Source organism: Bos grunniens, chromosome 9 (assembly GCF_055505025.1).
Source record: "Bos grunniens cultivar Pamir isolate PY7600 chromosome 9, Bosgru_T2T1.0, whole genome shotgun sequence".
Classification (NCBI taxonomy): domain Eukaryota; kingdom Metazoa; phylum Chordata; class Mammalia; order Artiodactyla; family Bovidae; genus Bos; species Bos grunniens.
Window position 1 is genome coordinate 42,627,562 of NC_141173.1, and position 12,299 is coordinate 42,639,860.

At 35.4% G+C, this 12,299-nt stretch overlaps 1 protein-coding gene across 8 annotated transcripts in view; it reads right to left on the reverse strand.

Annotated features, from left to right (window-relative positions):
- AFG1L (AFG1 like ATPase) overlaps positions 1 to 12,299 on the reverse strand; it is a 198,849-nt gene that overhangs the window by 50,099 nt on the left and 136,451 nt on the right. For 7 of the 8 annotated variants that reach the window (XR_015132961.1, XM_086317454.1, XM_086317452.1 and 4 more), the window contains 2 exons: positions 1,580 to 1,650; positions 1,223 to 1,323 (listed from right to left, as the gene is read on the reverse strand). Coding sequence is in view for 6 of the 8 variants with exons in the window: in XM_086317454.1 (XP_086173580.1) it covers positions 1,223 to 1,323; positions 1,580 to 1,650 (172 nt within the window). In the remaining 2 variants the exon portion in view is untranslated. Of the gene's footprint in view, positions 1 to 1,222; positions 1,324 to 1,579; positions 1,651 to 8,426; positions 8,581 to 12,299 lie in introns of all 8 variants that reach the window. The other variant, XR_015132959.1, reaches the window with a different exon arrangement.

Here is a 12,299-nt window from a genome sequence, read left to right on the forward strand (position 1 = left end):
CTTCGCTTTCAGTTTTCACTTTCATCATTGGAGAAGGAAATGGCACCCCACTCCAGTGTTCTTGCCTGGAGAATCCCAGGGATGGCAGAGCCTGGTGGGCTGCCATCTATGGGGTCGCACAGAGTTGGACACGACTGAAGTGACTTAGCAGTAGCAGTAGCAGGACCTTGATGAGATTGACCCAATAGAAGTATGAACAGTCCATATCACCCAGAATGACTTTCATAACCAGACACTGACATTATCAACCTGTCCGAGGATTCTAATTCATCCTAATCATTATGGGTCTTGAAGTGCTTTATTACTGTGATATCATCTGTAGATTGGATTCTTCTCTCTGGGTTGAAAATTACAAATTTAGAAGTAATGAAGTTACTAGGTTTTAAGAAAAGTAGCCATAAAATGGCTAGTTGGTATAAAAAATATTTTCTCTTCTCCCTGAAAAATAATTCCTTTTTAGTTACCTAAAAGTCAAGATAAATCAGAAAGACCAGTTGGAATGATATATTATACATGACAATGAGGTTTTATGCTTAAAGTTATATTTAATTGACTTTGTTTTTCTTAAGATTTATAATCAACTGAATACTCATTGAGTCCTGAGAATTCCCAGAGCTTTTAAAAGAAAGAATTCATATCTATAATTAATTTGCAATCAATGTCTCTCTCATTTATATGAAACTGTGTGTGTATATATATATTTTCTCTGTTGGATATACTGTTATATAATATAGATGTCATAGTTAAAAAAATTCACTTTCCTTAACCTGACCTAAATAGGTCAGATATTGTAACAATAACAGAGGATCCATGAGAACAAGGAATGGAAACTCTTTTACATCATACTTCCTGGATCATGGTAGTATTACATCATCTTCCTTTCCCCACATAGTAACCTCATATCTTTTAAAAAAAAAAAATTTCTTACGTTTGACTTTTATACAATATCCCTAAAGCCCATTTTAGTTTTGCTTCCAGCTATAGTTGACAGCTCTCTCTGTATTTCTAATTTTGTGTTAGAGCCCTTCTAAGTGTAAAATTTTTGCCAATATCTATAAAAAGCACATGGGCATATACAGATGAGTATTTCTCTTAATGAGACTAATAAACCAGTTCTGACTCAGTAAATTGTATTTTAAAATTTGAAACAGGCACAGAGGAAAATATGAAGTATTTTAACATGTGAAAAGGCCACTGAGTCTGAACGTGTCTGGATACTCACTCTCTCACACAGCTCTTCAAATGTGCAGTCGGCAACGGTTCCACAAGCTTTATTCAGCCGCAGCTCTCTGCCTTGCACTTTTAGAATCCTTGGTCTAGTTACTATGGGAACATGAACAAAGACTCAATCTTGTCTGGATAATTACTATAAAATTCATCTCTTACAGATAGGAAATGCATAGCTTGATGAATAATAGCACATGATTCAACACATAAATTAGACAAAATGCTGATACAATGACTGCCACTTGAGCGTGGCATCAACCCATATACAGCAATGGAACTTATTAATTGGTCAGTGGAGATTGGGCATTGTGTTCTAAATGTATTCTCTTTCAAGAGAAATTAACTTACGTACAATCATTTTGTTTCTGAGCCAGCTCATCAAACAACTTATCCATGACAGCCTCCACATCAGCTTCACTTGTGCTACAGTGAAAAGAATAATAGAATATGAAATTAATAACACTTGAAGCCAACATCAAACAGCTGCCTGAGCCTGCTTAGCTTTTTGCCTATAAAAAAAAGAACAGGATGTTATGCTCTAAATACAAACATTAGATTTAGAATACACTTAAAAGCAGAGAATATTAACTCTCAGGTAGATGATTCTGCCTTATTTGCATACACTGAAAGACTTCTGTGCTTCTGGCTGTTTCCAGTAATGAGACGATACAGGCAGAGTAAATCCATTAATACTATGTGTACACAATGAGAAGAAAGGCTTCTGGCTCTCTCTTGCATGCAAAACAAGAACAAATAGACAAGGCAGTCAAGGATCCAGCAAAGTATCCTTTGAAATCTCTACTGAGAGGGTACATGTGAAATTAAATATTGAAGCTGCCTTTTAAAAAAATCAAGTCAAACCACTGACTGAGAGGATCAAACATCCAGAATTAAATTACCAGCTTCAAAATACCAACTTGATCTGCACATCAATAACTTTATCAGACTTCGAATACAAGGACAATTACAGACCACACAGTTTCTCTCAAAAATGTCCTTGTTGGAAATCCAAGAAAACTCTCTTCTTCTGTGATGCCCACCATTGCAGATACTATGAAGTTAGTCTCCTCAAAGAATCCTTTGTATTCTAATTAGAAATCACCATATGGTTTAGGAAACCCACATATACAAATGTGATAATACTATGGCCTTTTTTCTTCTCACTTTTTTTTTTAAAGAAGGGTTGATAAATTAACAGTCAATAAACTAAAATAACTGGCAGAAGAAATAAATGCTATTAAAAAAACTTCAAGTGAAAATATAAGTTTACTTCGACTCTATGTACAAACTTACACAGGATGACCTGCCAATATGCTTAATTTTGACACACAAATCACTCTTATCTAGGTGTGGAAGCAATTAAACTCAGTTCTGGAATCCGTCTTAAAGTCTTATTGAAAACTCATAAATTATTTTTTCTTTACATTAAGCTTAAACTAAACCAAAATAATTTCTTCCTTGAGATAATTGTCAGGTGGCAGGCATTTAACACACAAGCACCTAATTCTTCAAATGTTCTACAGGAAATGTCTTTAGAATGCCACAAAGCACGCAGTCACTATGAAGAGTTTGGAACTGTCACATTTCAAGTAGTAACCACTCCACCTCAAGGATCTTTAAAACATCATTTGCAATGGTTAGCTTTGCAGGGGAATGCTGTTTGACTTATATAAAGCCTTGTATGATAATTGAATAGAGCTGTATCAAGGTAATAAAATGACACTACAGAGTGATTATAGAGAGAATAAATAATTTTGAAGGTACAAAGAAATCCTACAAATCAACATAAATGTCAGTGCCCACACCAAGAACCTGTATGTTTAGATGTCTTTGCCAACATCGTTCACAGGGATTCATTTGGTATCATCTCCACTTTGCAATAGTGGTGTATACACACACAACTGATGGAGAAGGGAGATATTTCTAAAAGGATATATAAAGAAGAGAGCAATGTCGACAACCCTGGACATCTGCTGGCTTTCAGTAAGCTACCCTGTCCTTATGTTAGGCATGTTACCCAATAAAGAGGGAAAAATGAATTTGGAAAAATAACCAAAATAGAAGACAGTTATGTTTCTAAAAGCATATCTGGTAAACAATTTCTTATAAACTTCCTCAGTGGTAATTTTTTTTATTCTGTGCTCAAATATACTATAATATTAAAATATGGCTCACTAGACTTTAGTTAGGCCACATCTGTGAAATATATTATAAGTGATTTCATTTATAGTGAAATTATATGTGAAATGATAAAATTATTTTTATTATAACAGCATTGTATAAGAAATCTATTGTATTATAAAAGATTGCTCAGAAGTTACAACACCTAAAATAAAAATTTTTATTGTTATAAATTAGTCTAAAAATAATATTCATAAAAGCAATTTATGTAAGCTCACAACTGAACATACTGTTATCCACCTAAGGCCAACTTGCACTTGACCTCGGGGAGTAAGTTCTATTGACTTTCTGGATGATAGAAACCTTATCTTCGTATTGTTTAACAGCAGGATGAGCTAGTGTGTGGTTTTGGTTTTATCAGATGTATCTATACTAATATAAAATAAACATGTAATTAAAGAAATCATTATCAGAAATGAATATATTCATAATTCCTTAACAATAACTTACAAGAAAACACTAGTCTCACATTCCATTCAGACTTCAGATTTCCTTACTTAAGAGGATGCATCAGTCAGAACTCATCAATTTTTTTAAGAATAAAAAATTAGACAAGTAACAAGAAAAATTAAAGTTACCTGTCTCTACCAGCCTAAAAGTTTTACTTAACATTCATGTTCATATATATCTGGTTTAAACATCTTGAGTATGTTTTGTAATTCTAGTAAATTTGGATGATTCTGAACATTTTCAACGTGTCACACATGGAATAAAAAAAGCTATCATTTGTTGAACAGCTATTATGCAGCAGTAAGTTTACCTATCCCATCCCCACTTGCCATGCAGTATGTATTATTATCACATATTTATTAAAGAGAAAAACAAAACTCAGAGAAATAGGTCATTTTATCTAAGATCCGAATATATAAAATTTTAAATTTTTTGTATAATGGAAAGTATTATAAATAAAATACATAGGCACATTAAACTGGGAAACACAGTGGCAATATTTATGGCATATATTTAATATTTTCAATATATTAAAAGCTCTAACATATGAAAAATTGAATACTCCAATAGGAAAACTGTCAAAGGACCTGAACAGGCAAATGGCATTAAAAAAAATAGCTCAGTGGGCAAAACACATATGTGAAGTGGTTCATTCTTACTAGTGATAAAAATGCAATGTAAAATCATGAGAGACCATTCCTTTATACAAACTGGCAGAGATAAGGAAAAAGATAAAATAGCTGGAACAAGCATAGGTAAGGGGAAAAAGAACCTTCTCATGTACCACAGAAGTAAAATTGGTACAAGAGTTCAAGGCAACCAGATAATATGTAATAAAAGCATTAAAAACATGCATACTATATCACCCCGCTATTCCACTCATAGGAATCTCATGTGTAAATAGTAACGGTTAATGACTGTAAGGATGTTCACTGTGACACTGCTAGCATCAAAAAAAGTATAAAAGAGGGCTTCCCCGGTGGTATAGTGGCTAACAGTCCACCCACCAACACAGCGGACACGAGCTGGATCCTTGGTCCAGAAAGATTCCACATGCCGGGGAGCAACTAAGCCCACGCAACACAACTGCTGAGCCTGCGCTCTAGAGCCAGGAGCCGAAACTACTGAACCCACGTGCTGCAACTACAGAAGCCCGTGAGCCCAGAGCCTGTGCTCCACAACAAGAGAAGCCATCGAAGGGAGGAGCCTGAGCACCGCAACAAATAGCAGCCTCCACTCATCACACTAAAGAAAGCCCACACACAGAAAGGGAGACCTAGCCCAGCCAAAACTAAATACATAAATTCTTTTTAAAGTGCAAAGAACCTAAATGTCCAACAATGGGGAATTTGAAGCACATTTGGATCCACTTATACAATAGGTCATTACATGCAATTTTCCCCTCTTGTCCTGGAATTGTAATTAAGGCTCAAAGTTGATTGGGTAGAAGTGCTAAGTACCGCCAAATTGCTAGAAAGAACCACCAATAAGCCACCAATAAGCCACCAATAACCAGATTCAGGCTCTTGCCCCTGTGGTTTAATCATGAGAATAACCAGCCCTATGCACCTCTACCACCCCTCTATTCCCCACACCATAGTGTCTTTAGAAGGAGGGTAAAGAAGATCAGGAATCGATGGCTTTTGTGTCTCGTTTTTGTGATAAGAGCCTTTTCCCTCCCTTCCCTTTAGGAGAGAAGAGGGTGATTTACCCCCCTCAAAACAAGTGATGAGGGAAAGTGGGATTCTAAGAATATCCTGAGGAAATATAAGGGAGGACTGGAAGAAGGAAAGACGTGTTGCTTTCAATGAGCAGGACCTTAGTAGACTAAGAAATCAGAAGGTAGGAGGTGAGCCGAGATGAAGCAGTTCATTTCTCACAACAGCCTCCCCTACTCTCCCCCCTGGCCACCACCACCACCACCAAAGGTTTGGCACTACTAGATACACTCAAAGACACAGGTGAGGGTCAGGCTAGAAACAAGAGCATTGCCTGAAAATAACACCAAGGCAGTTCCTTAGATTCCCTCTTTTCATCTGGACAGCCAGACTCCTGTAACACCTCCACTCCAGCTGAAACCGGTACATTTACTGTCTGGGACAGTTTTAACACTGAGAAAGGTTGAAAGTCACTAAACTGCAATTCTTCAAAGTAAACAACGAAACCAACAGTCCTTACCTCTTCAGCATCCAGAACCCTACCAGTCCAGGAAGCGTCCATCCCAAGAAGTAGACAGAAAGACTGGAGACAACTTTCTGGAGGAAACTGAATAGCCAAAAAAATAAAGACCTGCTGATACTGACATTTGGGGGTTCTTCAATGGAAAACCTGACCTGCTACCTTATTATCCTCTAGTTAGGTCCACCAATCAATAAAACCCCATCTATGTACACAAACTCCTAATCAGCTTCATTTTTAAGGTGAACAGACAACAAAAGCATTTTCAGGCATTTAAGGAAATCCTGTAGGATAAAAGATAAACATCACATAAAGAAATAGAGAAAAGGATCTTGGAGGAAGAGAAGAAAAAAATACAGAGACCAAAAGGGGAAAGTTATACTCTAATATGCCTTTCATATAGGCACATTGTACTGCATAAATGCTATAAACCAAAAGGACAATTAGGGCCTAAGAAAGAGCTCTGAATAATGAATGCTAAATAAGAAGTTTAGGGAAATGGTCACCTGAAACTACCAGAACATTGTTTGTTAATTGGCTATATCCCAGTACAAAATAAAAAGCTAAAAAAAAGAGAAATTTAAGGGAAAAGGTTGAAGTAATCTTTCAGAAAATATAGCAGAAATAGAAAAAAAGATGGAAAATAAAATAGAAAATTAAAAAATTAGAAGATAAATCCAGAAGGTTCAATATCTAACTGGGAGTCATTCTAAAGTCTGGGGTCTTAGGGGGAATGAAGAACCAAATTATCAAAGAAAAAGAAAATTAAATTTTCTAGAACTGAAGGACATGATTTTCTAAATTGAAAGAATCCAATGAATACCAAGCACAAAGAAGGGGAGGAAAAAAACATTCTAAGGCACTTTATCATCAAGTTTCAGGAAAGTAGGAATAAATAAAAAGTATCCTAAAGAATTTCAAAGGAAAAACAGGTCAAACATAAAAGATCAAGAAACTTGCATATCAAACTTCACAACAGCAATAATGGAAATGTGAAGATAATGGTATAGTGCCTAGAAGTTTTGAAGGGAATATTCAAATTATGTCAAATTATTCATGCCCAAATTATTAATCAAATCAAATAAGGACATTTTTGGACAGATGAGCCCTCAAAAAGATATATTTCCCATGCAGTCTTCTCAGGAAGATAGTGGAAGGTGCTCTATCAGAACAGAAAGAAGAGTTACACCGCTTGGAGGATGAAGCTCTGCCCTAGCTGACTCTCCTGATGATGACGGCTGTAAACTCTGCACAAGGTACAAGAACAGGTAACCTGAAGGCACTGGAAAGTGAACAGAGCAGGTAGGTTCTAGAAGAAGCCCACCCTTGGGAGAAGGGGGAAATGGCATGCTACTCATTTTTATAGCTTTCAGACTAAAGACAATAAAATCAGTACTGCTCAGGGCAACTAAAATCCCAATAGAAAACCTACAGTTCTTAAAGCATGAAGAACCAGAGGAGAGTAGCAGGTAATCACAGAGATGGAAAATCAGGGGGAATTTCAGAAAAAGTGTTTCTAAATTGCCAAAAGATATCAATCTGGAAAATTTCTGAAATCTGTATTTATCACAATACTTCATGTGTCCTCAAATAATGAGTGTCCATAATAACAAACAATGAATCATTTTTTATTATAGGGTTATACTAAAAGTTTCAGCAGTTTTCAATCCAAAAAACTTCATAATAATAATAAATTCATGGCTTATCACTAGTATGAGTCAATATACTATGACAAGATTATGTATTTCAATAGTATGAAAATGATCTTTACCTGATAGACTTATGATAGTAGAAAACATTAGAAGGAAATATTAACACAAAATAAATACTAAACAAAATTATTTTAAAATTTAAATACATCAGAAATTTAATATGTGAAAGTCATCATTTTTTAAAGTTTTTACATTTATTATTTTTAAAGGCTTTTTAAATCCCTCTGTCCATGGGATTTTCCAGGCAAGAGTACTGGAGTGGGGTGCCATTGCCTCCTCCAAAAACACATAGTATTAATTACCAAATCTGATAGTCCTGACCTTTTCTGGTTAATAAATATATTCCAGACATAGGAAAATGTCTTTCATTTTGTACCGATATTGATCAAATCAATGACAGTGTGTCCTGAAACATTTTCAACTTGGGTATTAGGATACATACTGCTTCATATAAATTCATTTCCTTTAATAGCAAGTGTCTGGTTTTGTTTACTCAATATTATGTGAGATTCATCCTTATCGATGTATGTAGTAGTTTTTTTTTTCTGTACGGTGATATTCTATTGCATTAAAACACCACAATTTATTATTCTACTGTTGATGAGTGTATTAGTCTGCTAGGGCTGCCACAAAAGAATACCACAGACTGGTGGCATAAACAACAGAAATATATTTTACCACAGTTCTGGAGGATGGAAGTCTTAAGATCAAATTGTGGTCAGGTTTCATTTCTTCTGAAGTTCATCTTGGCTTGCACATGGCCATCTCATCGCTATGTCCTCACGTGGTCTTTCCTCTGGTGTCTCTTCCTCTTCTTATAGAGACAGCAGTCCTATGAGATGAGGGTTCCACCCATATGACCTCATGTAAGTAATTACCTCCTTAAAGGCCCTACCCCCAAATACAGTTCCATTTGGGTTAGGACTCCAACTATGAATTTTGGAGGAACACAATTCAGTTCCTAACAATGAGCATTTGTGTAATTTATAGCTTGGGGCTACTATGAATAGTACTACTGTGAACATTCTAGTATGAGCCTTTTGGTAAACTTCTTATACATGTTTGCTGGAGTAGAATTGCTATCCATAGGCTAAATCTGCATTCAGCTTCGTAGATACTACCAGTATCTACTGCAGATACTGCAGCTTTCCAAAGGAGTTGAAGCAATTTATTCCCACACTTACAGTGCACAAAAAGTTCTACTTGTTCCATATCTTTGCCAACACTTGGTGTTCTCCTTATATTCCATTTTAGTGGTTATGGTAGACATATGATAAATAATTTTAATCTAAGTTGCCTCAAATTATTTTTAGAAAGGAAATAAAAATACAAATATGATTTAATCATTGCAATAGTTAGCATTTTCTTGGTAAAATGTCATTATGATATACATGAAAATTTTCAAATCTATTCTTAAAACACCTAAGATCGCTTGACTTTTTTTAAGTAGTAAATTTCAAGAATGTAACTTTATTATAAAAATTTCAACCAGAGAAAATGTCTTTAACTTCCAAAAGGGGGGTGGGGGTAAATGCACTTATAATGGAGAAAAACAAGAGTAACAGCAGTGATTCTGCAACTCCAGGACCCTCTTGTCAGTTTTCCAGTGAAACTATTTCAAAAGACAGCAGCATTATCTTACACTAAAAATCTATTCTCAGAAATACAATCATGTCTGTAAAGTTCCAAAAAAGATTAAGGGTCAGCCAGCTTCAAAACAAAACAAAACTAGTGTTTAGAACATACAATATAAGGTTGCCAACAGGTATATTCAGAAAACAAATATACAAAAACCACACAAGGATATAGACTATATGAAATACAAATAGTGATTAAAATTACTCTCAAATTACAAACATACTTGAAAGTATTCCAGCCTAACCAGTAAAACTGAGGAGGGATGAAGCCTGGTAGTCAAAAGCAGTTGCATGGAAAAGCTACAGCGTAAAGATGCCACTAAATTAAACATAATTTTTTTCACTGTAAAAGGGGAGCTAAATTCAGAATTTTCTTCTGGGGCTATAAGAATATCATGTCACATGGATGGAAGAATGTGTTCTGTTCAGCTTTGTGTAGTTCAATTTTAACCACAGAGGCATATCTTAAAGAAGAGTGACTTGAGTAGCATCAAAATGATCAGGAGAAAATACAGGAATTAAGCTCAGATGCTCTGAATCATATTCCCTTTTCTCTCATAAGGGAAGACAGGACCATAAGCTCCTACAAGTGAGTAGGGATAAAGAATTTAAGGGACTTCTAATTCTGGATAACTGCCCCATCAGTGGGATGCCTCGGTAGAGTAGATGAGATGCAAAACAGAAAATCTGCTCACAGATAATCAAAAGGTGACTATGGTCAGATAATTAAGTCATATTTGAAGAAGCAGAGTCACTCTTTTCCAACGTTCTTTCTTGACAGGGGTCGGAGTATGAGGGACCCAAGCAGAGCACAGACTTTTTCCTCTGTTCTAAATGCTCTGGGTAAAATCCACCGATTTCACTGCTTCTGTCACTTTTATGCTAGACTCAGAAACTGCAGTAGAGTTTTCTGTCAAGTAAAAACTACTGTGTCTTTAAGTCAGAAAAGCCCTGGAATCGACCACTATTTCATTGCCAGGAAATTTGGCATCAACAACTATAGGAATCCTGGATTAAAAGCCTGACTGCTTCAAAAGTATGAGAATTGTGATTTATTTTTCCACAATAAATTAGTAAACAGAGAGAAAAGTAATCAGTTATCTCAATTTTGAGAAAATTTCTATGGCTAAAATCAGGCATTTGACATAAAACTTACACTCAAGAAATAGAGTATGTCAAAAGAGACTTTATTGTTGCTGAATTGTTTGAAATTCTCAACAAAAATTCCAAAACAAGGGGAGGTTTCTAGAAGAGGGTCACACATGAATTTAAATGGAAATTAATTTCTTCAAGAACCTCCTACTTCATTAGGATTGACTCAGAGGAACAGAATGCTACCCACACTTTGCCCCTTTATCCCCCTTTAAAAATCAACAGCTTGTTAAGGTATCAACAAGTAGAATAGAGTTGGCTTTCCTTGGTGCCTCTCTCTTCATGTTCTCTATTCCAGAGAGCCAAAGTTGATTCAACGAGGGAGAAATTTCCCCTTCCTCTTAGAGTTCTTGTGCCAAACTTCCCTGGCAGTGAGCCTTCTCACTCTACTGATTCCTTGTGCATTCACGCTGTACAGCTCTTTGTGCTCATACCAAACATAATCTGGGGCTGGAGGCAGGTCTAAGATTAAGTTGGTTTATACTCGCCTTAATATAAAACAGACTTGGTTGCATTTCAAATCCTGTAGGTTTGTTTTACATAACAGAATCAGTTGTTAGGATGGATTTTTGTCCTAGTATTTATCTTCCTCTCAATCACTCAAAGACTTAATTGATTGTGCAGAGATCCATTTCGGTCTCTAAATTTCCCACCCTTCTCAATCACCTGGAGAGTAACTTAACTGGTTCCATTAATCTTGACCTATGTATAATGCAAGCAAGCAGGATCTGGTGCCTTTAACTCTCAAATTCCAGACCTTCAACCCTCCTTCTCAGTCCCACTCTCCATATAAAATTTCTACTAAATCTATATATTACATTGCCCACAAATAAATCAATGGTGTAACATGTAAAACTGCAACTTGGTAGATCCAAACATAATTATTTTTCTTAAAATTTCAGAAAGGCTAAAAGAATTGAACATTTTAAACAACAACAATAAAAACAAAAAGGAAGCTGGAGAATAAGAATCTCTAACTCCTGTTTAAGTGAAGAAGATAGTCACATCCACCTCAGAAAAAGAGGCCAGGGAATTTTAGTAGGTTAAAAAAAAAAGGTACACAGCAAAATTAACTAAACACATAGGACTTTTGCCAGATCAGCTTGACCTAAGTTGAAGATTTTTACTTATAAATGTGATATATTTGAAGATGAAATAACAAGATAAGAATGCTAAGGAAAGTTAGCAACTTTCCTCTGTACTTTTATATGTGTAAGTATATATATTATCTACACATGTACATATTGTATACATAGCCTATTTATACTTTACTAGATGAGTACAGTCATACAACTGAACATTTTTGTCAATATGTTTAGCTGGAAATGGTGAGCCAGCTCCATTCTGGTCCTGTCTAGCATGTTCAAAAACAAACACTGTAATATGCTGTTAAATTACAGTTCAATAAATGGATAGATGATAAAAGGTATGCTGAGCTGACTAATGGAAACTGATACTGAAATACATAGAAGATGGACTTCTTTTGCTGCTGTTTCAAATATTTCAAATATTCAAATTTCAAATCCTTGACATTTTAATTCAGGAGTCCTTAAGTGAATATAAAATTAATTAATAAATTTTAACACACATATAAATTACACCAAATAAGACAATTTTGTGATTTTTGAAAGACATAATAAACGGCCTACCTGACTACAGTACATAAAGTAGAAAATTGATACTGTTATATTTTACTAGTATACAGTTGTAAAGATTGGGGCAGGAGGAGAAGGGCATGACAGATTGAGGGCAGGAGGAGAAG